Source organism: Lontra canadensis, unplaced genomic scaffold, assembly GCF_010015895.1.
Source record: "Lontra canadensis isolate GAN:19392208 unplaced genomic scaffold, GSC_riverotter_1.0 scaffold4, whole genome shotgun sequence".
NCBI lineage: Eukaryota > Metazoa > Chordata > Mammalia > Carnivora > Mustelidae > Lontra > Lontra canadensis.
Genome location: NW_022630998.1, coordinates 18,082,030 through 18,109,948, shown reverse-complemented (window position 1 = coordinate 18,109,948; position 27,919 = coordinate 18,082,030). Strand labels below are relative to the sequence as shown.

General features: G+C 38.2%; 1 protein-coding gene across 3 annotated transcripts in view; it reads left to right on the top strand.

The window, feature by feature from the left end:
* The window catches only part of LNPEP (leucyl and cystinyl aminopeptidase), a 97,415-nt gene extending 69,790 nt beyond the window's left edge, over window positions 1–27,625 (top strand). For all 3 annotated transcript variants that reach the window (XM_032845937.1, XM_032845955.1, XM_032845946.1), the window contains 10 exons: window positions 1,062–1,193; window positions 3,699–3,859; window positions 4,083–4,171; window positions 10,516–10,699; window positions 11,819–11,975; window positions 18,403–18,587; window positions 20,050–20,211; window positions 22,397–22,537; window positions 23,231–23,312; window positions 24,195–27,625. In XM_032845937.1, coding sequence (XP_032701828.1) covers window positions 1,062–1,193; window positions 3,699–3,859; window positions 4,083–4,171; window positions 10,516–10,699; window positions 11,819–11,975; window positions 18,403–18,587; window positions 20,050–20,211; window positions 22,397–22,537; window positions 23,231–23,312; window positions 24,195–24,326 — 1,425 coding nt within the window. In that variant the 3' untranslated portion in view covers window positions 24,327–27,625. The remainder of the gene's footprint in view (window positions 1–1,061; window positions 1,194–3,698; window positions 3,860–4,082; window positions 4,172–10,515; window positions 10,700–11,818; window positions 11,976–18,402; window positions 18,588–20,049; window positions 20,212–22,396; window positions 22,538–23,230; window positions 23,313–24,194) is intronic.
* Window positions 27,626–27,919: the final 294 nt, after the last annotated feature.

Genomic DNA, 27,919 nt, shown 5'->3' with positions numbered 1-27,919 from the left:
GCTAGCATACAGTCTAGAAGAGGAAATAAGTATATATCTACATCTATAAATACATACTTAAATGTATATCTACCTAAATATCTATCTAAATATATATATTAAATACATATCTGTAGCAGATGCAGGGAGTGATATAAATTGTTTTTGAAGTTAGAGAACTATTTCTATCTTGAATCAGGGAAGGCCTCCCAAAGATGTTGTTTGGAAATGACGACCTGGGCTTCCGCGATGGTCTAGTGTCACTGAAGAACCTTAACAGTTGCATGCCGGGTTCGGAATTATTAGTGTATGCTTTCTGCCCTATGCATTCACTAGTTTCCAGCATAGTTGAAGTGACTCTGCAGGAAGAAGAGAGATCTTCGTTACGTTAGCAACATGATGTACTAAAACTGGAAATTAATGTACTCCCAAGCTGAGAGGCCTCTGGAGCTCTGCTTGTTGATTATCTCTGGCAGTGAACTCATGAATTCAACTTTTGGTATTTTGAGCTCTGGGATTGGGATGGGGATTCCACAGAAAAATGTGGCATGCTTTTCTATTAAAGATGTATTCAGGGACGCCTGGGTGGCTCAGTTGGTTAAGCAGCTGCCTTCGGCTCAGGTCATGATCCCAGCGTCCTGGGATCGAGTCCCACATCGGGCTCCTTGCTCATCAGGGAGCCTGCTTCTCCCTCTGCCTCTGCCTGCCATTCTGTCTGTCTGTGCTCGCTCTCTCTCTCTGACAAATAAATAAATAAAATCTTTAAAAAAAAAAAAAAAAGATGTATTCATAAACACTTATCATAGCACTGAGACAGGAACTGACAGACCACATAAAGTAGCTTATAGTAGAATTAGTGCACGTGGGAATCTGCTCCCATTATTCTTTTGTCAAATCCCTTAAAATAATTTTTCAGACAATCTGAGCACAATTCACATCTGATTATATGACAGTAAATAGCTGCGTATTATAACTAGTTCTCTATAAGAATATACTTAGAATAATTATATTTTGAATTTTAGGTTCTCAATTCTATAACCTTTTATTTCATTTCCCATTATTTCCCCTTTTTTAAAAAATAGGGAGCTTCCCTCTTGTTGATGCTGAAAACTTACCTCAGTGAAGATGTATTTCAACATGCTGTTGTTTTTTACCTGCATAATCATAGCTATGCATCCATTCAAAGTGATGATCTGTGGGATAGTTTTAATGAGGTAAGTGACCCAAATATTTCATTTATTTCTGAGAGAAGAGTTCTTCTATTTATATTTTTATCAAGTATATAACTAAGCTATGGGACCAAGAATAGTTATTTGAGAGAGGGGGGGATGACTGGATTAAATGTCAAGAAATGGAAGTACTCATCTTAAGTATTGAGATTATTGTGTATGGCCCTGTGTAACTATTTTTGTTCTATACCTTAATCTCAATTCCTACTTTGTAGGAAAGTTGTCCTTCCTGAATTAATATATATTACTATATTTTCATTATTTGATTTTTTCAAAAATCTGTTTTCCTTTTCTTACGCTTTTGCATCTTTATCTATCTCTGATTCATAATTTTTTCCTACACTCTGCTCTATAAATCCTCCCGTCTTTTGTGGCCATGTTCCTACAAGGCCATCTTTATTCAGGATAGATCATAAGCTGCCACCATGGGCTGCGTATTGCTCTTGGATCATTTTGCTGTTTGGATTTTGTTGTTCCTGCAGGTGTTCTAACAAGCAGTGCGGTTAAGTTCAAGTTAGGCTTCAGAGCAGTGCGTGAACCCAGCCTGCATTGTACATTTCTGCTAATTGCATAACCCTTATGAGCATTTTGGTATGTCACCCTGATCCAGATCAATGTTTCCTAATGTTTTGGAAGATCACAGACGTATTTGAAACTTTGAAGAATATTCTGGACATGTTCCCCAGAAAAAACACATATATACACAAAGTTTCAAAGTTTTAGGGCCCTGGATTAAGAATTCCTATTCTGGGGGCACCTGGGTGGCACAGTCGGTTAATTATCTGACTCTTGGCTTTTGCTCAGGGTTGTGGATCTCAGGATCGTGAAATTCGGCCCATGTCAGGCTCCACACTCAGCGCAGAGTCCGCTTAAGACTCTCTCCTTCTGCCCCTCCCCTCTGGGCACGCTTGCTCTCTCTGTCTCTCAAATAAGTGAATAAATCTTAAACAACAACAACAACAACAAAAACACCTCCTACCCTGAATCTTTCCCATATACTCTCTCTGCTTCCTTATCTTATCTGAAACCTTGCATTTTCTGGCTGTTAACCCTGCGACCAGAAGATAGACCTTCCCTTCTCTCTGAGTTCTCTTTGCGAAGATGAATTAGTCCCTATTACTTAAGAGTTGCTTCCAAATCACTGTTTTTTCTCTCATTATATGGTAACATTTCAATTGAAAGCCACATTATTTATTCTATACTCATTGCATTATCTCCTGACCTTTAGAATATATTTCTGCCTTTCTGACTGTCTTCAGCTTTTGCATCATAATGTTTTCCTATCCCAATCTCGTCCCTAACACTATCCCCAGGTCTTTCAGCACCTACATCAAATAATGCACTGGGTTTTTCATTTCCATTCTGTTTCAGAGGCCCAAAAGTGCCTTTGGCAAAGTTTGTTTTCATCCCAATTCCTTATCTAGAGATGAATAGATCAGAGCCATGAGAAATGTAATATTAATATTGCAATGAATTTGGGTAGATTTCATCCATCCTTTCTGCTTTAAATAAATGGGCATATGGATGTAGAGGTGAGGCCTGTCATCATGGAACAATACTGTTAGCAAACAAAGTGCTTAATGATTTTAGGCGCTTGCCGTTCAAATCCATATGCAACCTAGAAAATGGTTGGAATTAGAAGGTTAACTCACCTGCTTTAAAGAGATAGTTCCAGAATTTCTTCTTAATCAATGATCCCAGTGTCATAGAGATAATGGACTTTAGGGTCTGTGAATCTCCGACGCTGGAGTCTAGATTTCGTAAATACACTGATGCAGTTTCTGGGAGAGAGCATGGGGCCCATTGACATCTTACTCTGTCGCTGCTTTCTGACGCTCCCCACGGTATTAGTTCTTTCCAAGGTGGATGCTCACGTGCACGGAAAGCAGAGGGTCTGGATGCAGGCTGACTCACAGGAGAAAGTAGCTGTGCTTCTTAAGAGTAATTGTCATGATTCATACCTTCTAAAGGGTGGTATTGTGAGCTGAAAGAGTGCTTGTCCTGACGTAGAGATTTGGACAAACACTGGGTGTACTTCTTTTTCTTTCTTTTTTTTTTTTTTTTTAAGATTTTATTTATTTATTTGACAGAGATCACAAGCAGGCAGAGAGAGAGGAAGAGAAGCAGGCCTCCTGCTGAGCAGAGAGCCCGATGAGGGGCTCGATCCCAGGATTCTGGGATCATGACCTGAGCTGAAAGCAGAGGCTTAACCCACTGAGCCACCCAGGCGCCCTGTACTTCTTTTTCAACACAGGGTTTTTCTCACTTTCTCTAGTTATCACTTAGTTCTGTTCCAGGTGACTTTCCTTTTGGCAGCTGCTCATTCACTTAGATCAAAGTGTAAATTTAACTCTGTATTTGTGCTTCTGGTTTTCTATTAACAGAACGTGTAGTCTTCATAAAATATGGTAGGCAGAGAGGGAAAGGTACAAACTAAGCTGTTTACTTTTAAGCGAAAATAATTTATTCTTTTTTTTTTTTTTTTGGTAGATCACAAATAAAACACTAGATGTAAAAAAAATGATGAAAACCTGGACCCTGCAAAAAGGATTTCCTTTAGTGACTGTTCAGAGAAAAGGAAGGGAGCTTCATGTGCAACAAGAAAGATACTTTTTAAATACGAAGCCTGAAATTCAACCTTCAGATGCAAGGTACATTCTAGCTTTCTCCTCCAGCTCTCTCTCTTACAACCTTGGGTTAGAGTATTTGTAGTCACAGGTTTCTATGAAACCTAACAAGATTATCTTTTTCTGGGAATAGCTTGAAAATTTCTTCTTCCTGCCAAAAGGAAAAAAAAAAAGACCCAACAAATTATGTGTAACTGACTGAAATACTGGAGAGAGTAATAATCTTCCAAAATTTTTTTTTTTACAGCTATCTCTGGCATATTCCACTATCCTATGTCACTGAGGGAAGAAATTTCTCAAAATACCCATTGGTATATTTACTGGACAAAAAGTCAGGTTTGACTCTAATTAATTCTTTTCTGATAAGAAATATGTAACAGCATATTTTTTTAAAACTCTGACCTAGCAGCAGGAAGGAGATTATGGTTTCCAAAGTGCACACTGTTGGATCTAGTTTTACGAATCACCTACACAAGATAGGACTAAAGTGAGTTTGGTCCCTATATCATGTATGAAGTTAGTCTTTCTTGTTCATGGGAAGTAAAGTATAGAAAATTGCCCTGAATGTGCTAGCAGTCTTGGTAGAAAACAGCAAATGCTGTCTTTTTTTATATCCTAGATAAATATTTTATGTTACCAAGTATAAAGTAGTAGAAGCAGAGCAGTCTCTTAAAGTGTACTCCGCTCTCTACATTTTAGGGGTGAGTTTGGGCAACTGCATTTCAGGTGATTCTCATGCATTATAAAGGTTGATTCATGATCTAGATTTAGAGCAAATAATCATTACAAAATGTCCTATGAACATAGTATACATTTTTTGTTAATAAGAAAATGGGGTAAGAAATTATGATTCCGAAGAGGGGGATAAGAAAATGTAAAGATTGTATATGTTGTTGGACCCATGGGAGTCTATAAAAAACAAAATTGAAATGTAGTTTCTGACCATTTGTTAAATACCACTGTAAATGGCACACCATGCACCCTCTTAATTTACATCCTGAAAGAACATGAAGATCTTGGGTCCTGCAGGAACCATTAGTGATACTCTAGATTTATGAAAAGGGAACATTTCTTGTTTGAATTTGTATCTGGTTTTCACACCTATATTTTTGAGAGGGGAGTAGAGTCTAGTGGCTAATGGAATGGACTTTGGAACCAGAGTGTCTGGTTCACTTGTATGCCTGCACGTAGCTCTGTGATTCTCTGCGCCTCATTCCCTCAGCTACGGAGTGGACATCATGACCCTATTTTATAGTGTTATAGATTGAGTTCATTTATGTGAAGCACCTACAGTGATGTCTGGCCTGTGTTACGTGGTATATACAAGTTACCTGTTGTTATTCATGTTATTATTGGAAAAGAAATCTTTAAACATAGTATATCCACATTATATAAAATCTAGAAAATGGAGAACAGATCACCCCATCACAACTATTCTCATGATTATTTCTTTCTAATAATTTTTAAATTTTTTTTACTTAGTTGATACCATTGTGTACAAGTGATTTTTATCTTGCCTTTTTAAAAAACACATACAATATTGATTTGATTTTTCCTTACTGTTGGACACTTGATTCACCATTTGTCTCTATTTTAAAAAAAGGTCTTAGTAAAAATTTGTGATCTTAAATGTTTTGCCATTATATGAACTTCTTCATAGGAATGCTTCTCAGAAATGAAGACTGTTATCTTTTGTGATTTAATACACATTTCTAAGTTGCCTTTCTGTGATGTAATAATTTATAATGCCAGGTGAAATATGTGAGCATGCCAGTTGCATTGCCGTTTAACTAGAGTAGAGTGTTAAAACAATCTCATTTAAAACATTAAGAACACTTGATAATATTATATCTTTGATTAATATAACATAACCAGGGGTTCAAGGAAGGGCTGCCTTTGATGAAAACAAAACTCGTTACTTTTAAGTGGCCGTGGAAGGATAGTCCCTGACTAAAGAAAGAACACTTAATCCCATCTCCCTTTTTGGACCAATAAGGAAATTTTCCAGACCTCCCAATAGTATGTAAATTTTTGGTGGTATTAGAAATAATTGGGCAATGAGAAACCTGCTTTTATAAAATACCCTTATCTTTTAAAGCTCAGTTTGAATGTGAGCTTTGAAAACTGTCTTTGAGTCTTGTATCCCAAAGTCTAGCTCCTGTTTTCCTGCTGTAGCCTTTTCTCCCTCCGCCCTTCCCTGGCACTCTGTGCTTCTGCTCTACAGAAACTGTTTCATACCTCAGTTGTGCTCTCCTGCCCTTGCACGTGCTGTTTGCTCTCCCGGAAGAACACTCTTACCTCTCCACTCCCTTGATTTACTTTATTCATTCTTCAGATCTCAGCGTGCTCACTGCTTGCTCAAGGCAGCCTTCCCTAACCTCAAGACAGGTTAGATGTCTGCTTGTGTGCTCTAATAATACGCTCTACTCTTCTTCTTTTGATATACTGTAAATACTGTTTCCCTTAGGTCTGTCCCCACATTAGATGTGTTCCCTGTTTAAGGTAGAGTTCCTGGCTAGGTGAATCACTTTTGCAACCTTAGCACCCAGCCCGCACACATTTTTTAAATGAATAAACTTTAGTATGTAACGAGGTGACTCAATTTCAGGTCTCACTGTGAAAAGTTTTAGGAAAAGAGCATTCAAAGCCTGATGAAATGATAACTTCTATTTTCCTTCCTCTGCAAGTATTCTTAATAAAGGGGAATATGCAAAATGTGCCATCATATAATTGGTTTAATCTGGAGCTGGAACGGAGCCAACAGATGATGAAAGCAGTGTCTGTTACTTCCTCTTCTCAAATGTCCTTCCCCTTGCTGCTGCTGCCCCCGCTGTTTCAATTCCTGGCAGTTCAGGTTTTGAGAGTCCACACTGAAAATGTTCTGTCCTCACTAAAACTTATTGACCCTGAGGGTGGTTGGTTGGGTCTTCTTGGTTCCTAATGCTCTGGTGAGAAGCACTCTTATTTTATTTGCATTTTAATTTTTTTCTATTCTCCAAAGAAGTGTAGCGGAGACGGGGGCTACAGAGGCTTACTTTTTGCCATATGACTTTAGTACGGTGTGTGATTTGTTAAGTCTCTAGTATATTTCCATGTGTTCTAATGCCAGGGCTGCTGGGTTAGTCCGTTTGTTCAGTCAACTATAGGAGTTCTGTTTGATCAATATCTTTGTCACTTTTTCCCACATACGTGAATTTTGAGTGATTAATAGTTGGGCCTAAGAAGGTGTGAAAGGGGCCATTTTGTCAAGCTACATATTGAGGAAATTTCACTAAAATAATGAGTGTCTCCCTCTCCCTTCTCTCCTCTTTTCCCTCCCCACTCCCTCTCTCATCCACATCTTACTCAGACCTAAGCTCTTTAACTGTAGGAAATCTTTATATTAAATCTAATTTGAAACATTGATGATACCACTGTGCCAGAAGTATGTATCTCAAACTAAAAGACCTGGCGTTGTCTTTGAATAAAGGGCATTTGGAAGAAAAGAATAAGGAAGGGCATATAATTAAGGTATTTATTATGTGCCATCCTTTGCTCTTGCCCCCCCCCCCAGTAAAATAAAGGAGAATAAAGGGTACTGGGGAAAGGAATGCTTTTGAACAAGAGGGGATGTAGTTTAACTGCGCATATCGTGCTAGCCCTCTGGAGCAAGCTGCACAGGCAACTTCTCAACTTAGTGTAAGAACTTGTTTTTTGTTTCTGTGTTTAAGCGTTTCTGTATAAAACAGTAGTTGATTTTCGTAGCTTATTGACAAATGGTTTTTAAAATCACTACTAAATTGCTTCATCTGGGCTTCTGCCATATAAGATTGGAGTGAGTCTTTTTTAATACTCAATGGACTGTGAAAATTGAACTCTTAATCTGTTAATGATTACCATAAATTAAAAACATATGAGGGTAGCCTCATCCACATTTGAGCTGTAGGATGTAGTTACCTCCCTTGTGTGCAAAGCTATTATTTTTTGATACCTGTGGTTTTAAGGTCCTTCATTCTGGATCATTCAGAAGACCTGAGGGAGACTAATATGTTGATTCTTTAAATGATAACTCTCCTCTCTCTGCTCTTGGCTACACTGCTTTGTATTCTGTCATCGAGATGACAGTAATAATTTCGAGTACACTCCCAGCTGCCTTCCTCCTTTCTACCGTCTGGACTTGGCCAAGTTTACAACACGGCAAATTGCTTATCAGTCAAAATACACTGTATTTCAGTATTTTCCTGTATCCATCCAGTGGAAGAATTGCCATACTTATCATTTCTTGCCTCTTTTTTTGGCAAAGGGATATTTGGAGCTCTTTAGTCTTGATTCCCAAGGTTCTTTCTTGATAAAAGCTCTGCAGGAAATTGCGTTGGGTGACCTGGAGAAGGTCGATATTTTTTCCGTAGTTACTGATAATTTCATCAGTCATTGTTTTTTTAAATGTCTCCCTATTATTCCTTAGAACTGCATTCTGCTCTACGAAAAGGAATAAATCCTATTAATGTAGTTGATTTTTCCCATCTTCTGCTCTATCAGCCATAGAACAGAAATTAATATAGGATTTTTTAATGGAAAAAACTAATTATTTGGTATGTCATGTTAGGACATGATCAGAATGTAAGTCTTTTCCATATTAAACATCCTTTGTAGTTTCAGTAGAATTGGAGTAACTCAGGTATTAAGAGAATCTGATAAATTTTAATAATTCATGCTTTTGAAGTTGATAGACCCTGAGATTTTAGGTACCAAATTTAAATGTGTTTCTAATGCATTTTATGTGCAAAAGCCAATATTATGGTAGTGAAAATTTTAAAACGGTGTAAGTATTTCCAAATAGAAGATGGGTTAAACTATGGTAGCTTTTCAAATGGAATTTATGAAGATACTTGAATATAGTGGATATGCTTCATACTGCATATGAAGACAGTGGAAAATGGCTGAGGTAGAAACCGATAGGTAAAAAAGCAATACAAATATTAATGCATATCTATCCACTGTGTGAAATATTACATTAATTAAAATGTGTATGGGAAAAGTCTTGGCACGGAATACACCCCACAAAGCTATCATTGTCTGAGTTTAGATTATTTTCCTTGTCTCTGTTCTTCTTTGATAATTTTTAAAAATTAGTACTCCTTAAAGTTGGAAAGAAAACTTACTTCGTGGGGTGCCTGGGTGGCTCAGTGGGTTAAGGCCTCTGCCTTCGGCTTGGGTCGTGGTCCCAGGGTCCTGGGATCAAGTCCTGCATCGGGCTCTCTGCTCAGCGGGGAGCCTGCTTCCTCCTCTCTCTCTGCCTGCCTCTCTGCCTACTTGTGATCTCTCTCTGTCAAATAAATAAATAAAAAAATAAAAAGAAAACTTACTTCGTAAGTATCTATAAACCATATTTAGATTTGGTTTGAAAACCTTTACTGTGACATGGTTATTTTGTTCATTCATTTATTAATTCACCAAGGATTTTTTTTTTTAGTATCTGCTAGGAACATTGTTCTGGGCACTGAGGGATTAGCAGTAAACAAAATAGTAAGCTCATGGAACTAGATTCTGGTAAAAAGTAAATCTGGAGATGCTCAGAAGCATACGCTTAACTATTAAATTAAATCCAAGTCTTTGTTGCCAACTTACTTAAAGGACATTTCTCGATTTGTAATTTAAAGTATTTGAAAAATTCCTACATATATTTTGTAGTCAGATTTTGTAGTAATATATTTTGGTAGTCATATATTTTATGACTCCTTATTAATTGAAATCATTTTATATAAATTTCCAACAATTCTTTTAGCATTCGTATATTTAATAGTAGGGACCCAAAAATGCATATCACTTTCCTGTTATTTTAACCGACTTATTTATTTGTGCCTAATGAGATCTTCATCCTCCCCTAATGTCTATTTTTGCTAGCTTTGAATTATGTGACTTTTCTAAATAGCTTCATTTATTCTTCCTCCAATGTAATTAAAGACAAAGACTGAGATGGAACACTTTTTACATATTTTTTCACTATCTTCCCTGCTTCCTCACCCTACACACTCTCATCACCTTCTTAAAACACCTGTATATCTTGAACTCTCAACTTGGATGTCATTTCTTCCCAGAAACCTCTCCTAACCTCCACTTGGTAGTGGAGCATTTCTTCTATGTTCTTCCATTGAATGCCAAATTTTCTTTTTCCGTCGATAACATTTATAGGATACTCTGTTTGCCTGGCTACATTGGGCTGTAAGATCTGGGGAAGAAGGGGCATTTCTCCCTTGTTCACCATTAAATAAAAAATTGTTAAATGAATGAGTGGTAAATGGTAGGTATTCATCCTTTCTGATGGCTGAGTAATAATCCCTTATATATATGAACCACATCTTCTTTATCCATTAAGGAGGGCACATGATGTGGTGAGCACTAGGTGTTATACGCAATTAATGACTCATTGAACACTACATCAAACACTAACGACATACTATATGTTGGCTAATTGATCTTAAGTTAAAAAAAAAAGTAAAAAAATTTTTGAAACGAATGAGTGGGTGATCTTTGCTGACTTTAAAATAACTGCATTAGGAGGCAGAAATTTAGTTCCTTAGTAGAATAATTAAATGTAACAATATACTATATTAACTTTGAAACAAACAAAATGCCCATTCAGTACTTTTTCTTCTCCTATTATCTCTCCTCTCTTTCTCTCATTTTTTGGTCTGTATTAGGTGTCATCAATCTTACAGAAGAAGTGCAGTGGGTCAAAGTCAATACGAACATGAATGGCTATTATGTTGTACACTATGAGGATGACGACTGGGAAGCACTAATCAAACAGCTGAAAACAAATCCTTACGTCCTGAGTGACAAAGACCGAGCCAACCTCATCAACAACATCTTTGAGCTTGCAGGGTAACGTGAGCTTGGTTTGGGTTGGCTGGTTGGTTTTTAAACAAGTGTTCTGCAGAAAAAAACACTTTAGAAAAATAATTCAAGAGAACTAGCGCATGTATTGTCTGTTAGGTGTACTCGTTTTGGATGATTGGGAAGATGTAAGTTCTAATCCTTGCCTTCAGGGGTGTTATAATCTATATAGAAACATCCACTACAAACACAGTGAACAGTTAAATAACAAGATTTAAATAATATCTTAAGACTTGCCCATACCGACAAGTAGGACACCTGTTTGCTGAATAAAGTAGGCATCCAGGCTTTATTTCATGAGAGAATTCTTTTCAAGCAGCATTTAGTTTAGGCATGAAGCTTAGTGCCTACCCACTGGTTTAAGCAATGTGTCTGAGAAGTGGGGCCTTCTTACTTGTGTACAGCTTGCCTCCTAACTACTCTGTGCATTACGGAATCCCAAAACCATGTATGGCAGTGATGTGTGTAGCTATCCTCTGAAAAGTGAGAGTACCAACTTGGGTTGTTATTGGGTCTAGAGACACATGGAATATTCAAAAGTGTTCTTTCTGACCTTTGTTGACCTTCTTATTTTGGTTCATTTTGTATGAAGTGACCTTACATCATCTGAGCCATCATTGTTTTGACTTCACCTAAATGGTTAATTCTTAAAATATACTCACCATAAATTCACAGTGGACCTGTAACAAGTTTGACAAATTCCCATACAAATAACAAAATATTTTCTTTTTGATTCAAATCCTCTTTATGCTACTTGTCCTCACCTGGTAAATATAAGTAATAAATAAATAAATAAAGGTAGCACTCTCCATCGTTTCCCACGAAACGGGACGTTATAATACTTTCCATGAGTCTGTAGCAATTTACAGGTGACTTGGGGAATAAAACTTGAGCTCTTGTTTATCTTTCTCATGAAATCTATCTTTAACCTTGGGTCATACACATGAACTTAATCAAGGATAATAATATTTAGTCTGACTTTACAGAATACCACTCTAAGCTTAAAATTTTAGTTCAAGACTCACCATCTGTTCATAACATTTCTCTGCATGTCTGTAGAGTTCATCTCCCTCAGCATATTGACTTTTCTGTTCCATTACCTTTTAGCTTAGGCAAGGTATCTATTCAGAGGGCCTTTGATTTGATTGATTACCTTGGAAATGAGAACTATACCGCACCCATCACTGAAGCCCTGTTCCAGACCGGCCTCATCTGTAACCTCCTTGAAAAGCTAGGATACATGGATCTGGCCTCAAGAGTAGTGGTAAGTCTCCCTTATTGCCAGTATGTCTTTGTTGCTTGCCTTTAATGTTGTGATTCACAGTTCTGTTCAGCAGAGTAATTGGCTGAAAAAGCAACCAGCCACGTTCCCTTTTCTTCATTTTCCTAGTTATGAAGTCTTTACTTTGAATCATAATGACATTGATGAGCAGGAAGTGTTGATAAAAGGCTTGTATAACATGGTCTTGTTTGAATATCAAAATAAAGAATTCTGACACTGCTGTCAAAATGAGGTCACATGAAAAGAAAACCTCTATTCAAATCCCAGTCTATTTTTACATAATAAATGCTTGAAGTAGGTCCTTTTGCAATGGGGTGTTCCCCATTGATTTCCTAGTTGGTCATTATGAAATGACAGTGATGTTTGTATTGAGAATATCCTGTTTTAGGAGTTCTTACTGATACCTCTCTTATGGAGGATGATACTGGTGGATATATTTCTCTGCAAAGTACTAAAGGAGTCTCGGTATTGGGGACTGCTTTCCCTTTTTTAAAAAAGGGAAAGTTGCCTAATTAGTATTAAATTAGATTTAATACTGATCTCTCAGTATTAAACTGTTGACAGAGTAAAAGTTTGGGAGGAAGAGATTAATTCTTTGTTTCATCTGACTCTGAATCATCACATTTTGACAACAGGTTTTGCTTTAGAGACCAGTCAGATTTTCCAGGGACTAGGCAAAAGGCAGCTTTCAGAAAAAGGAAGAAAGTATTGAACCAGAAATTAGAATGTCTTTTAGGGTTTTGGTGTCTTCACTGGGGAAGGCAAGAGGTTGGATTACATCTTTTTTTTTTTTTTTTTTTTTTTTTTTTAAACAACCCCCTTTCTGCCTCTTGTTAGGCTACTGCACATCTTCTGTGATGAGTTCTCCCATCACACACTATTCTCAGTGTGAGGAGGCAAGGCCAGCTGGTGGGCCATATGGAGCTTGAGAAGCTCCCTTCCCCCCAGGTCTCTGATCTGACCCCAAAAGAGCCATGCCTATCCCTCCCCTTAAGTGTGATGCTTAAGTCAGACGATTTCTGAGGGCTTTTCTAATTAAGATTTTCAACTTTCTTCTGTATCATGAGGCTCTTACCATCCTTAATAAAAACCAGTATCTTCAAAATGTGACTCAACCCATAGTAAATACTGAGCAAACAAATGAGTGAAACATACCAGAAACTGGTTCATTTCAGTGCTTGTTATGTTCTATACACCATGCTTAAGTGTTTAATGTAGATTACCTCATTTAATCCTCACACAATGCCAGACAGATATCTCTACCTTCCTTGAATAGATAGGTAGAATCAATAACCTCCCTCCCATCACTTACTAGTAAATTAAAAAGCTGAGCTTCAAACTCAGATTAGTTCTACTCTGAAGCCCAGTTGTTTTGTGTTATGTTGCTGTATTTTAACTTATTTTGTCTTCTAGCAATGTCATCTTTCAAAGGACACCTTTTGGTTGGAAAAATCAAGACTGTTTCTTTGCTGCTATCATTTTTTTAGATGGAGGTTATAAATTAAAACCATTTGAAAAATTTGTAGACCATGTGTTTCAGGTTTAAGATGACAGACTTACACTTAGTGCCCTTGAAAATAAAGTTGTCAACTTAATATTTGAGATTTCTTTTATATTTAAAATGTTAATAAAATTTATAGTCTCTGTGTGCACTTCGAGGAGTATGCAAATAACTTATTGGTCTCTTAAGGGCAAATTTAGAATCCAACACTGACTTTGTACTGTTAGTATATGGAAGAGATTGGCTTTGTGGTAGCCACTTCAGCTACTGTAGATGAACGTTTGAGTTGTTTGCAATTTGGAGCTATTATGAATAGCATTGCTACAAATATTCTTATATATAGCTTTGTTGAATATATGTATGCATTTCCATGGGGTATGTGTCTGGAAGTGGAATTGCTGAGTCATAACATATTTATAGTTAATACCTTACCCTCAAATCGTTGTTCAATGTTGTATCAGTTTATGCTCCATCAGGAGGGTATGAGAATTTAAGTACTATTCTGGCTCTGTATCCTTGTCAACACTTTGTATTAATAGAGATCTTTTATCTCTTTTTTTTTTTAATCTCTCTTCTTATCTCTTTTATCTTTTATCTTTTATCTCTATTGGATGTATAGTGGTATTGCAATTTTGGCTTTAATTTGTATTTCCCGGGTGCCTGGGTGAGTCAGTGAGTTAAGCATCTGCCTTCTGCTCAGGTCACGATCCCAGAGTTCCAGGATCAAGTCCCGCGTGGGCTCCCTGCTCAGTGGGGACCCTGCTTCTCCTCCTGTCCCTCACCCCACTCTCGTGCTCTTTCTCTCTCTCAGATAAATAAGTAAAATCTTTAAAAAAAATTATTTGTATTTCCCTAATGGCTAGTGAAGATGAATTCCTTTGGATTTGTTTATTGACCATTAGAGGTACACTTTGGTCAAGTGCCCAGGTGATTAATGTTTTTTCTATTGGATTTTCTGCCCTTTTCTAATTGATTTGTAGAGCTCTTTATATATTCAAGATAGGAGTCCTTTGTTGCTCATGTATATTTCCAAGTATCTTCTCCCCCTCAGGCTTACTTCTTCAGTCTCTTTATGATGTTTTTTGATTAGCGTAAATTCTTAATTTTTGTGTATGAAATCTGCCAACCCACAGATTTTCTCCCTTGTTCCCTTCTGAAAACTTTATGATTTTACCTTACGCATTTAGAACGATGACCCATCTGGAATTGATTTTTGTGTATGGTATGAGTTAGACACAAAGATTCTTTTTTTGATATGGCCATCCAGTTGACCCGTCACCAGTGTGCTTCATTGTATACATAGATTTTTTTATTATTGAATTTTTATGATTACTTTGGGGGTTATTAGTGCCATATCAAATCAACACCACTTGCGGTAGTAATTTAGTTTCCTTTAGCTGCCGTAATAAACTAGTACAAACTTGTTGTCTTAAAACAACAGAAACATGTTCTCTCACAGTTCTGGAAGCTAGAAGGCCAAAATTAAGGTGTTGGCAGGGCAGATGGATTCCTTCTGAGGGAGACTGTGTTCATGCGTCTCTGCCAGCTTTGAGCAGTTGCCAGCGGTACTTAGCATTCCTTAGCTTGTAGATGCATCACTACAATTTCTGCCTCTGTCTTGACCTGACTTTCTCTCTTTGTTTCTGTGTCCAAATTTCCCTGTTTTTATATAGGCACCAGTCAGTAGATTTGGGCCCATCCAATTCAGTATGACCTTATCTTAAATCAATTACATCTGCAAATACCTATTCCCAAATAACTTTACACTCACAGATTCTAAGCAGACATGAATGTTGGGGGGATACAATAAATAACTTGCGTATGTATCACTCATTTTTTTTTTTTTAACTATTGAAAGATCATGTTGGTAGTGAATATACTTTAAGAAGTTAGCAGAATGGGGGCGCCTGGGTGGCTTAGTAGGTTAATGCCTCTGCCTTCAGCTCAGGTCATAATCCCAGGGTTCTGGGATTGAGCCCAGTGTCAGGCTGTCTGCTCAGCAGGGAGCCTGCTTCCCCCGCCCTCTCTGCCTACTTGTGATCTCTTTCTGTCAAATAAATAAATAAAATCTTTTAAAAAAATGTGTAAAGAATTATTCTTTAAAAAAAAAAAAAGTTAGCTGAATGTTCTTGAAGCTGCCCAGCTAGTTAAATTTCATGGTGACAGAAGCCATTCTTCCCCCTGTCTCTCTCCAGTAACTCTGTTGGGGGCCTAGTGTCAGAAAGCACTTGATACTTACCTCAGGCTGTCTCTATGCTGTGAACACAGATGCTAAATTCAATCTAAGGAGTTAGATCTTTTGAGTATTTTCTTTCTGTGACGCTCGAGTAACTCTGAGTCCTCATCCCAGATGATGATTTCCAGTGTGCTGGGCAGGCATGTGTTTATGAAGAACATACGTCAGGGCGGGGCCCAGGGGATGGATGCTTAGAGGAAAAGGGCAGCTTAATGTGTGTTTGTGAGCCTATGGGCCCATAACTGCTGGAGATTTTGTACACTTGATCATTAGTTAAAAGTCAGGTTAGGTAACCAAGAGTGAGAAATTGCCTCTTAAATTCAGAGGGTATTCTGGTACCATCAAAGTGCTCAAAATATAAAATCTGATACTATAGTTAGAGATAGGAATGATAGACATTTCTGAGTCCTTGGATCCAATCTTCAAATAGTATTTGTGATTAAGACTAGTGTCTAATTTTCTGTGTTGTTGTCACCAGAGCATTTTGAACATATATTGGTCATTTTGTTATCTAGGCTGCACATACCTATACAATACATACATCTCTATCACATTTTGTGATGTATGCTGTGGTGTTAGGGTGGATAGGGTCTGCAGGCACTTTTGAATTGTGTCAAATGGTTCACATCTGATGTTATTGTCTGATCCCAGCCGTATTCCTGTTTCATCACTTACAAGTCTGTCATTCTTTTACATATGAGGGATTGGTGGGATAAACCTTTTGCAATAAAAGCTGACACATCACTTTTAAGAAGCTGAGTTGACCCAAGAAAGAACTCCCTGGGCATATCAGTGTAAAATTAAAGCAGTAAATCAAAATGTAGTCCATAATATAAATGCCACCATCTTTCCTGTCTGTTTTATTTTAAAAATCATTTTGTGTAACTGTTCTTGCATTTTATTGCATACCCAATGTTTGTAGCTTGTATAACCCATCCGTTTATTTTCTCTCCCCACTTGCCATTTTCATTTTATAAAATCAGAGGATTGGATTCTATTGTTTAATGGGTTTACATTTTACAAAACATAATTTAGAATCATGGAAAAACAGGTTCTTTCTTTGAACCACTGGCTTCAACAAAGAAGCACGTGCTCTATGATTTATTAATATTAAAAATATAACCTGGATTACTTATAAAAATGATAAAACAGGAATTTTCTAAAAACAATTATTTTTATAATAAAATCTTTGCTCTATTATGTTATCATTTGAAACATATATAAAATCAACTCTTTGGGGATTTCATCTTAACTCTTTGGTACCAGAAATAACTAGTAAGATTGCACCCAGTCACTCCAGTGGAATAACTGCTCGGGAATTAGCCTGAGCTTCTTCAAGTGTTGGGCATCCCTTGCTTCCAGTATTTTAACGTGCCGTTTTTTTTTTTTTTCCCCTACTCATTTCTATATGTTTTAGTAAACTCTCACTGACATTTTTCTCTGCTGAATTTTTTTTTAGTAGTGTCTCAAGCATGTAACTTTTTTTCTTCTCATTCTTCGCTTGTTTTTGCTTGACAGTTCTGAGTAGCTCTGAATTTTCTTTTATTCTTTATTCATTTGGGATGTTTTGCCGTCATGCCATTGAGAACGTCAGGCCAGTGGCAGGCGGCATGCTCGGTGCAGCCGTGTGTATCAGTAGGACCTCCTGCCTTGCTTTCATGTCTCTTGGATTATCCATCAGCGTGGCAAGTATTTTTCCACTTCATGTCTTCTCAATGACTAGCAGGCTTTGTTATTCACACATTCCACAAGGTGTCTGTTCTCTATTTCATTGCTTTTGATGCAAACAAAAGCGAGTTGACACATTATCACAAACTTGGAGTCCTTCTCCTTGCCCAGATTCCTTTTTTTCTTTCTCGTAGCTCCATGGGAGACTTCCTTAGAGAAGGTCTGCTGAGAAAATGGCGTCAGCAGTTTAAAAAGCTCCAACTAGGACTCATTTTAGGTATTGACCGTGGTACTCTGCAAGAAAAAGATGCTCCGTGAAGAATTTGAGCTGATTTTCTGGGGCGTATGAGTGTTACAAACCAATGAATCTAGCATATGGGTATTCACTGTGTTACTGTTGTTGTTTTACTACAGGTCTGAAAATACTTTACATAAAAAGTTGAGGGTGGGGAGATAACTATAAACAACTCTTGCCTGCATGCCTCCTTTTCTTGCTAATTCAATTAGATTAATTTGTTACATCATCAAGCTAACTGATATTTTAAGTATTCCTTTAATATTGCATTTAGAGACATTTAAACATCTGCCTGTCGGTAAAGAAGTATATTTTTCTCATTGTTTTATGGGTTTATGGAGTCTAAAGTCATGAGGTTAGAAAGTTCCAGCTCGCTTCTGGCAGTGGCTATAAGTGATACTTGCTGGCAGGAAAATATCTTCTCACTGAGTACACACAGAAGACAGGTTTTCTACTGCAGTGAAGCCATCTGTTCTTTCTGTGTTATGTAATTAAGAGACCCTCTCCCCCTTGGCTCTAAAACCTGATGTATAGTCTTTGTTATTGAGTGGTTTTGCCCAGTTGTACGTGGGCTTTGTATGTCAGTTGATATTTATGAAGTAATACCTAGACCCTCTTTTGTCTCCCTGAGTGAACATTGGGGAAGAAAGATCTAGCCATCTTGATTTTTCTGATTGTCCTAATGATTGTTAACAATTTGTCTCTGTAGGCCAGGGTATTTCAATTACTTCGAAGCCAAATCGAACAGCAGACTTGGACTGACGACGGCCCCCCGTCTGCCCGGGAGCTTCGGTCAGTCTTGCTCGAGTTCGCGTGCGCCCACAGCCTCGAGAACTACAGCACTGTGGCCATGAAGCTGTTTGACGATTGGGTGGCATCCAACGGAACTCAAAGGTGACATGTCCTTCCACTCAAATGAGCTCTCTTCCTCTTCCTTACCTCAGTATCATGTACTGAAACCAGGATCTTTTCATCCTGGCTCAAAAATGTTATAAGACTGTTAGTGTAGGTGAATTCTGTGTACTTGCATTGTCAAATAAGACTGTTTTTTTAAACCGTAGTAAAATACATGAAGCATAAAATTTATTATCTCAACATGTTTTAAGTGTACAGTTCAGTAGTGTCAGTGTACTCACACTGTTGAGCAATGAGTCTCCAGAACTTTTTATCTTGAACGTGAACTCCTTACCCAGACAACTCCCCATTTTCTCCAGTCCCCAGCCTCTGGCAGCCACGGTTCTGTTTTCTGCTCTAAGTACCCTATGTGAGTGAAATGTACAGTATTTGTCTTTTTCTGACTGACTTGTTTCACTTGTCCTCAAGGTTCATCTGTGTTGTAGCATGTGTTAGAATGTTGTTCCTTTTTAAGGCTGAATATATTCATTGTGTGTATACGGTATAGATGGTATATACACACCGAATTTTGTTTCTTGATTCACCCATTGATAGACATTTGAGTTGCTTCCACCTTTTGGCTTTTGCAGATAATGCTGCTGTGAACATAGGTATACAAATACCTCTTCAAGACTGCTTCTGACTCTTTCAGATGTGTAACTAGAAGTGCTATTGCTCTATCATATGGTAGATCTATTTTTAATTTGGGAGGGGGGGCTACCTCCATGTTGTTTTACATAGTGGTTGCACCATTTTATAGTCCCACCAGTAGGGCACAGGGGTTCCAGTTTTGTCACATCCTCACCACGTACTTGCTGTTTTCTGCTTTTTTATAGCAGCCATAGGTGTGGGTGTGAGCTGTCAAACAAGTCTTTTGTAATTTAGCGCTATACCATAGCAAGTGTAGTTAGCAGTTAGTAGACATGTTTTTGATGATGACTGGTTCTCTCTGTGTTCCTTAGTGGGCATTATGAAAATAGATTCAAGCATCAGATGGGAGTTGGGGTGGAGGATTGGGATAACCTACTGACATCCTTTCCAGCTCTGAGATCTTAATAAGGCCAGAAAACTGCTTCTTCCCCTCTTCTCACCACTGTATTTCCACCATGGAACTCACCACAATACGTGGTAATGCATTGATTTATTCTGTACATTGTGATAGCCTCTGAATTCCCAGAGGGAGAGACTGGGTCTCCTTCTCTTTCCCAGCTTCCAACCAGGTGTCTGCCTGGTTCTTTGTGGGTGCTCAGTGAATAATTACTGCATTAAGTTGAATTGATAGTCTTTATGGTCACACCACCAGGGAAGTCGTTGCCCACTGAGTTAAATATTTTCTTGACAATGAGTTGTAAAGATTCTTCTGTTATGTGCTATGACTCCACAACCACCACTAGTCAATTCCTTGCCTTTGTATCCAGGATTTCTTTTCCTTGTTTTTCTCATATTCGTACCTTTCTTACAGCCTACCTACTGATGTCATGAGTACTGTGTTCAAGGTTGGAGCAAAAACGGAGAAAGGCTGGTCATTCCTGTTAAGCAAGTATGTCTCTATAGACTCCGAAGCAGAAAAGAATAAAATACTTGAAGCTCTTGCCAGCTCAGAGGATGTACGGAAACTTTACTGGTATGAAACCACCCAAGCAATATGATATATAAAAACCAAAAGCATAAAAACATGGTGCTCCTGGGTTTGGGGAGCTCCTTTTCTCTGGGATCTCCCTATTTCTGCCTTTACTTGTGGACTAGCCTTGACTTTGGACAGTGTGTGGAGGAGCCCACATGTGCTGGGCTTCGTCTCAGGGACTAGACCTGTACGGATGGGCAGGAGGGGCTTTGCCTAAAAGAGATTGGGAGATGCCAAAAATCACAGTCCCCTTCTCCATTGTGCTTAAGAACTTTTTGATCTGCTTGAAATGTTATCTTTGGTTAGTGCTTTTTCTTTTCTTTCCTTTTTTTTTTTTTTTTTTTGGTCAAGGCATTGCTCTATCCAAGCTATCATTTTAAAAATGCAGACACTTCAGTAAAACATGTAAAAACCATGGGTTATACATTCATGTGAATTTGTCAGACCTTTCCTTTTTTTTTTCTTAGAGATTGTATTTATTCAATTGACAGAGAACGTACATAAGCAGTGGGAGCAGCAGACCTGATCATGACCTGAGCCGAAGGCAGACGCTTAACCAATAGAGCCACCCAGGTGCCCCAGACCTTTCCTCCTTTTTAATATCCAGCAGATGAAGGGCTAGAGGTGGTAGTTTCACATGGGGTGAGAGGGGCAGTAAGGAGGTGAGGTTTCCTGGCAGGAAGAAGAGTCAGTGTCAGGTAGAGGAGCTGTAGGTAACCAGGAGAAATATGAAGGTATCTTGAGAGTCAGCAGTGGGAAGGAAAGGAGAGGCACGTGGCTCTCATTGCTTTTTGCTCAGGTAAATCCTTCTAGTGTTCTAGAGGTGTTCTTAGCACCTGTCCAGACCCACTTTCCAGAGGACGCACTATAGTCATTTTCTTTAAAGTAGTAGCCGGCCTCTGACCCAAGCAAATAAAAAAAAAAGTTTTTGTTTTTAAATCAGTAATGATTTTGTCTTGAACTAGTAGTACATTGATGAATTCCCCAGTATAAATATTTAAACAGTACCTAAGGAAACGGAATAAAATGTGAAAGTACCTCTCATATGACCCCTCACTTCTATCCTTACTCTCTTCTCTCTGTTAACAGCGTCTGTCCCGGTGTGTGTATTTATATACTGAGCATAGTTTATACTGTACCGGGTGTTCTGTAACATTCTTTGTAGTGAGTGATCAGTCTTTGAGATTTGCCTTGTTCATTCATAAAGCTTATTTCATTTGTTTTTATGGCTACACACCATTCCACAATATGGCTCTATCACATGTTATTTAATCCATCACATCTTGGTGGGCATTTGGGTTTCCTCCCATTAAAAATTGTTCTGGGGCGCCTGGGTGGCTCAGTGGGTTAAAGTCTCTGCCTTCAGCTCAGGTCGTGATCTCAGAGTCCTGGGATCGAGCCCCGCATCAGGCTCTCTGCTCAGCAGGGAGCCTGCTTCCTCCTCTCTCTCTGCCTGACTCTCTGCCTACTTGTGATCTCTCTCTGTCAAATAAATAAAATCTTTAAAAAAAAATTGTTCTGCATTCTTTGGGGTTATGTGTTTTCCTGCTAGAAACAGTTATTCTAGCATGATAGATGAGAATTGCATTTATTTAAGTATCAGGCTTTAGTATTTATCAGCTGTGTCCTGATGTCAATTTAAATAACCTCAGTTTCTTAAACTGTAAAGTGGAGATAGGTAATGATTCTCTATTTGAAGCCTTGTTGTGTCAAGAATTTAGAACATAATCTAGTACATGTAAAGTATCGATAAATGTTAACTATTAATATTAAAAGCATATTCTAAAATGTTCTTGCTTTTTTACATCAAACAGCCCAGTTTTTTAAGAGTACCAATGTACCTATCTACTCATATCAAATAAGGTTTTTAACAACAACAACGACAAAATCCGGTCTTCAGAGTTATAATAAGTTCTATTTGAATTTATTTCCTAAATGTCCTTACTACATTAAGAATTTTATTATTGTGTGACAGTATATTTAAGTCCTTATCTTATTGGTGAGTTCTGCTTCATGTAAAAAAATGACAAGTTTTCAGTGTATAGATCAATCTTAGACCAACCCAAAACTTACATCCTTTGAATTGCTTCAGAACCTTAATTAGGAGACTGGCACTGATTTTAAGTTCAGTGATCGCTTCATGACAAATACTTATTTTGGAAACTACATCTGCTTTGCTCTTCAGGTTAATGAAAAATAGCCTTAGTGGCGATACCATCCGAACACAAAAGCTGTCTTTCATCATTAGAACAGTTGGCCGACACTTCCCTGGACACTTGCTGGCATGGGATTTTGTCAAAGAGAACTGGAGCAAGCTTGTCCAGAAGTAAGTTTCTCAGATAACTACTAATTTTTCATATTCTCCGGTTCTTCATTTGAAACTCTTCCCAATGTTGTACTGATTCATAGGGTTTAAGATCTGCTGTGAGAGGAAAAATGCTTCAGTGACAGTTTAACTGAAACACCCAGAAATTTTCACCCTTGTAAATGTAATCCCATAATGTGAGTCGTTTGACAGTGGTGCTCCATTCGGGTACTGATTAAGCCCAGCCATGCTTGACTCTTAGGTCACTTCGCTTCACGTGGCCATTGACTATTTCAGAAGAGCTGTTTAGTTATGTGTGTTGAAAAATACCTCTTCATTGCCAAGGGATTGAATAAGAACTCAACAGCCACCCAGACAGCATGCGGAGGATTTTTTTTTTTTTTTTTCTTTCAAAGTAGTAATGGCATTTCTGGGGTAAGGTGTGATTTTTGAATCAATTAAATGAATTAATAATTTATCTGGGTATCCATAACTCCTGCCTTTTTCTGCCCACCTTTCCTTGCCGCTGATAGTGGGAATGTGTGTAGGGTTACTTCCGATTTACTGAGCTTCGTTACCCAGGAGCAGGACTCCCAGTCCGCCTTTGGCCTGTATAATGTATGGTCAAATAATTCTTTTGCACTTAGGAACTTTGCTTCCTAGCAGCTGCCTCATGTTTTTGCTCTTTTGGCTCTTGTATTTGTGTTTCTTCAGGTTTCATCTGGGGTCCTATACCATACAAAGTATTGTTGCTGGGTCGACGCACCTGTTTTCAACAAAGGCGCATTTGTCTGAGGTTGGTTGTATAAAATGTTAGCAGGGAGATTGGGTCACCCTTTCCCCTTAGGCTGCTCAGTCTAAGTCAGATGGAGCCTTGTCATGCCAGTTTCTGCCCCTTCTCTCTGTTGGCCTTGGTCAGTGCCAGCAATTCTGCCCCGGGATTACTTCTTAAAGTTGGGGGCGGGGGCTCAGCAACGAGGACACATTCTGATGAGGAAGATTTCTGATTCCATTCTCAACAGTATTCCTGCATCTGCCTGATACAGATCATTTTTTGAATTAACACCAGCATATGCCAAGTCTCTTTTTAAGTGGTAATAAAATGGTTTTAAAGAATTCCATTCCCAAGGTAGAACTGGGCACTAATTCTAATTTTAGACTACTTCATTTACTGTTACTTGGCTTTTTTTCTTTTTTCTCATTCTAAACTGGAAAAATTCATGCTTGTGGAACTAAGGGCAATTCATTTTTAAAATTACCTCAGATTTCACCATACGTGATCAGGAATTGATATAAATACTTCAAATATTAAAGTACTTCTTGGAGACACCTGGGTGGCTCAGTTGGTTATGCGTCTGCCTTCCACTCAGGTCATGGTCCCAAGGTCCTGGGATTGAGTCCCGCATCAGACTCCCTGCTCAGCGGGGTGTCTCCTTCTCCCTCTCCCTGCTCCCACCCTTTGCTCGTACTCTCTCTTGCTTTCTCTCTTTCTCTCTCAAATAAATAAATAAAATCTTTTAAAAATTAAAATAAAATAAAACAAAAATAAAGTCCTTTTCTGTACTTCCTTCAAGAACTCAGCGTAGGCATGACTCAGTTAAACTTATCAGAAAAGGATATTCAGAGTTACCTATGATTTCCTGTTCTTTTGAAATACTTCTGCATGCAACTTTTACAGGTCCAGGCGTTCTTTGAAAATCAGTCAGAGGCAACTTTTCGGCTTCGCTGTGTCCAGGAGGCTCTGGAAGTCATCCAGTTGAATATCCGTTGGATGGAGAAGAACCTCAAAACTCTGACGTGGTGGTTGTAGCATGCACGACTGTGCCCCATTTTGTTGCCCGTTCAGAGAGCTTGTTAACAGGGACTCTGCTGCTTTTGCAGAAAGCCAAGGTGAAGTCAGAATTGCTTCCGACTCGTTTGCAGTCTTTAGGAGTTCTAGTTCGCTCAGGGCCCGTCTGTGGTTTTCATCTGTCTTTCTCGGATTGTCTTTGGGCAGCACGTAGTTATTTATTACAAAATGACATTCACCTGTATGCCAACATCTACAAAAACAGTGAGTAATTTTTCTACTTTGAGGATACACAAATGGGGGGAAACGTCTGTTTTGGTTCTGTTCTGCTTCTCAGTATCCGGAAAGTACTGACCCAGCGAAACAAGGGAAGATCTACCGTGGGAGCCGGCCTCTGCGGCGCTGCTCTGCCGGCCTTGTTGCTGCCTGGTGAGAGATGATAGATGTTCCTTGAGTGTGGTACAGAACATAGCTTCAAAACCTATGGTAACGCAGTCTGCGAATCCCACAACTGTTAGAAAACTGATCTCAGGTGTGCAGATCTACTTTGGTTTGAGGTTTTGATTAATCTTTTATTTTCCGAAACAAAGTTTAAATAAGATCTATAGCTTCTATTTTTTTTTTTTCCTGCCGAACAGCCAGGTGCTACAGAATTTTTAAATTTTTGTTGTTCTGAAAAGCTAAGTAACAAGGATAAGAGATTAAATTTTCCAGATATCTAGTACTTATTTTTTCACCTTTTAAGAAAATGTTTCAAACTGAGCTAGCTTTAATTATAATTATTTTATTTATGAATTCCAGTATTCTCCGAATCTGTACACCTTTATCACTCCCTGCCATAGATATAGCTTGTGTTATAGAAGAATATGTCTACATGTGTGGCAAGCATTTTGTTAGTACTGTTGTCTTTTATCATGACTTTATCACTGTTACTAAAAATAAAATTAGTTTAGGTTGCCTTTGATGTTACCTGATCATAGACACTTGCTCTGTCAGTCATACTCCTGTGTAGATTTTCATGTTCTATGGTAGCATATATTAGAAGCATATTTTAAAATAGGGCCTTTGAGAAATTGAACATTTTTATTTGAAGTTCACCATAGTACCTTAAAGGAATAAAGAGAATATGGGATAGAAGGAACTTGATTCAGATTTAATATGGTGGGCTTTGAATTTTTTCTACTATCAAAACAGTACTTTTCTTTAGTTGAAAAATCAGTGGGTTTTGTTTGTTTTGTTTTATTTTGTTTCTATCATGGCCAAACTAACTGATTAAAAGGAATGGCCAAGGAAAGAAAGAAAGGGAAGATTTCCGAAATCGTATGGCATTTTCACTCCTTGTAAAGGAGAAATACTGTACTTGAATTTTTTGAGCTATGCAGACTTAATACCTAGATTGTTGAGTTTCTTTGATTCTTAGGGGAAAAGCTTTCTTCCTAATAATTTTTGAGTACTTAATATTTTGTTTGAAAACATCTGTGTACATAAAAAGGGTAGATACCCATTTGTGAGCACTTAAAACACTCCAGAGAATCAATGGGAAAGGTCACCTTTTTTTAAGTTAGCAGGTATACAGTGAAAATATGTGGGATTGTGTATAAAATTATATTTTATTTTATGGAAATATTTTTATATACTAAAATTTAAAATGCTGGCAAGCTAAAGGTAGCTTTCTTTAATCCTAGTGTGTTTTTCCCCAAGTTAGTCTTTTCTAAACATTTACCTCTGGTTCAGAGTACAAAATATTATATCCGGAGAATTGCAGAATCCTCAAGATGTCTTATGGAAACTGGGGTGATTGTAGGTCTTTATTCCTCTTGTGCTCAGCAGACGGATAATAGTTTAGTTGATATTGGAAGTTAGTGTGTTTTTATATTTTCAGAGTGGGGAAAATACTAAACTTTTGAGGGGTTTTTTGGTTGCTGGTTTTTTACCATGTTATATTACTGAATTCCACTTTGATACAGAGTTTAAATTTTGCTACTTCTCAACATCAGTTAAGATTTTTCAGTTATACCTGCCCATCTTTACATTGCTCCTGTAATGTGTGTTAACTCTGCATATGGCAAATCTTATCTTGAATTATATCATTTTTCCTGAGTGTGTGTGTATGTGTGTGTGTGGGCAGAGGGTAATGTTTAAGTAAATTCTTATCAAAACATGGGCTAAAAGAAGAGCTACCTTGTAATCCATTGCTTTCTTTGTACTCAATCTGTTCATTGCCATAATGCGGGATCCCTGCTGGCTGTAGTTCTGTTTGTGGGCCTCCCCTAGAGTAGCCCTCACCTCACTGTTTCCCACAGAATTCCATAATTTTTAATGTCAAGCTAACCCATCTCTATGGCACTTCCAAAAACAACCCTTAGTCAGGAATATAAGGCTATGAAATAGGTAGAACATGTGACATAACAGGCATAACTGTAGCTTTTGAAGTTTTATGCCCCCACACTTTGACTTAGCCATGGTGTCTCTGAGAACTCCCGTCTGTGCGCCTGTGGCTCGCCAGGCCTAGCGTGACGCGGTCAGGTGTTCATGTTCATTGCAGATGGACGAGCTGCTTGAACGTAATAGAAGACACCCATTATGCTGGATGATTAAGAAAGGTAAAGTTGGGAATTTGGAATTGTAGAAGAAAAACTTGTGCTTTGGAGATGAAGTAGAAATCTAAGGCATCCAAGTTCTTTATCAGCAAGAGATTGGATACATTAAACTGCAGGTAGTGTCAGCTCCCACCCCCAGCGGCCGGCCGCCATCTCATCGTTTTCTATAAATCCCTGTAAGTGAAACTGTGTTGCCATTGTGTGAGTGTTCCTGAACTTCCTTTCCATCCCAGGTTCCGCTTAATTCTCTTTGCCATTCATGTTTTCATTTTATTGTACTTGAGCCTCCGTAGGAACAAAAGAGCTGTCAGAGGAGTTCTGGGTATATAGAGGCTCTGGGGCTGCGTCAGTCTCCCTGGGGACCGAACAGAGTCCTTTCTGAATACTGGAAAGTAAGAAATGAAAGTTAAGTGTTGAATTTGTCAGATTACTGGTAGCCTGTTACTGAGTTGTATTGTAAAAGCCAGTGCAAACTAAAGCACCTGGGCCCATAATGTGTGGTCGGATTGCTGAGTTTTAATGTCACCCCCTTTCATTTCATGGGGCTGCAGAGAAGGCGTAGGAGTTCAGGACATGTATCTCGCCGAGGACAGCGTTTCCTGGGTGGAGTTTGCAAAATGAGATCTGAATTCCATAGGTCTGATAGAGCTCTTTTTCTCCCCTTTGCCTTTGTCATTTGGTTTTTACTGCAATGAATTCTCTTTCTAAAGGGCTTCTTCTCTCACACTTCCATTTGTACTTTAAAAAAAGAATGTGTGTATTTTTGCTAATTTTTGCATTCTTTTCTTTTGTGCTTCATTCTCTGCACTGGCAGTAGGTCCTGAATGAGAAGTGGCTGTTCACACGTGGGATAAATCTCCTCTCCTCCCTTTCCCTTCTCTGCATGTGCAATAGCCCATAGAGCAGTGGATTGATGTCTTTGAATGGCTTTTGGTGGGGAAAGGGGTATATACTTTTTGAATGTACATACGTGGTTTTGATCTACTTTTATTTTCCTTCATTCTATGTACTGTC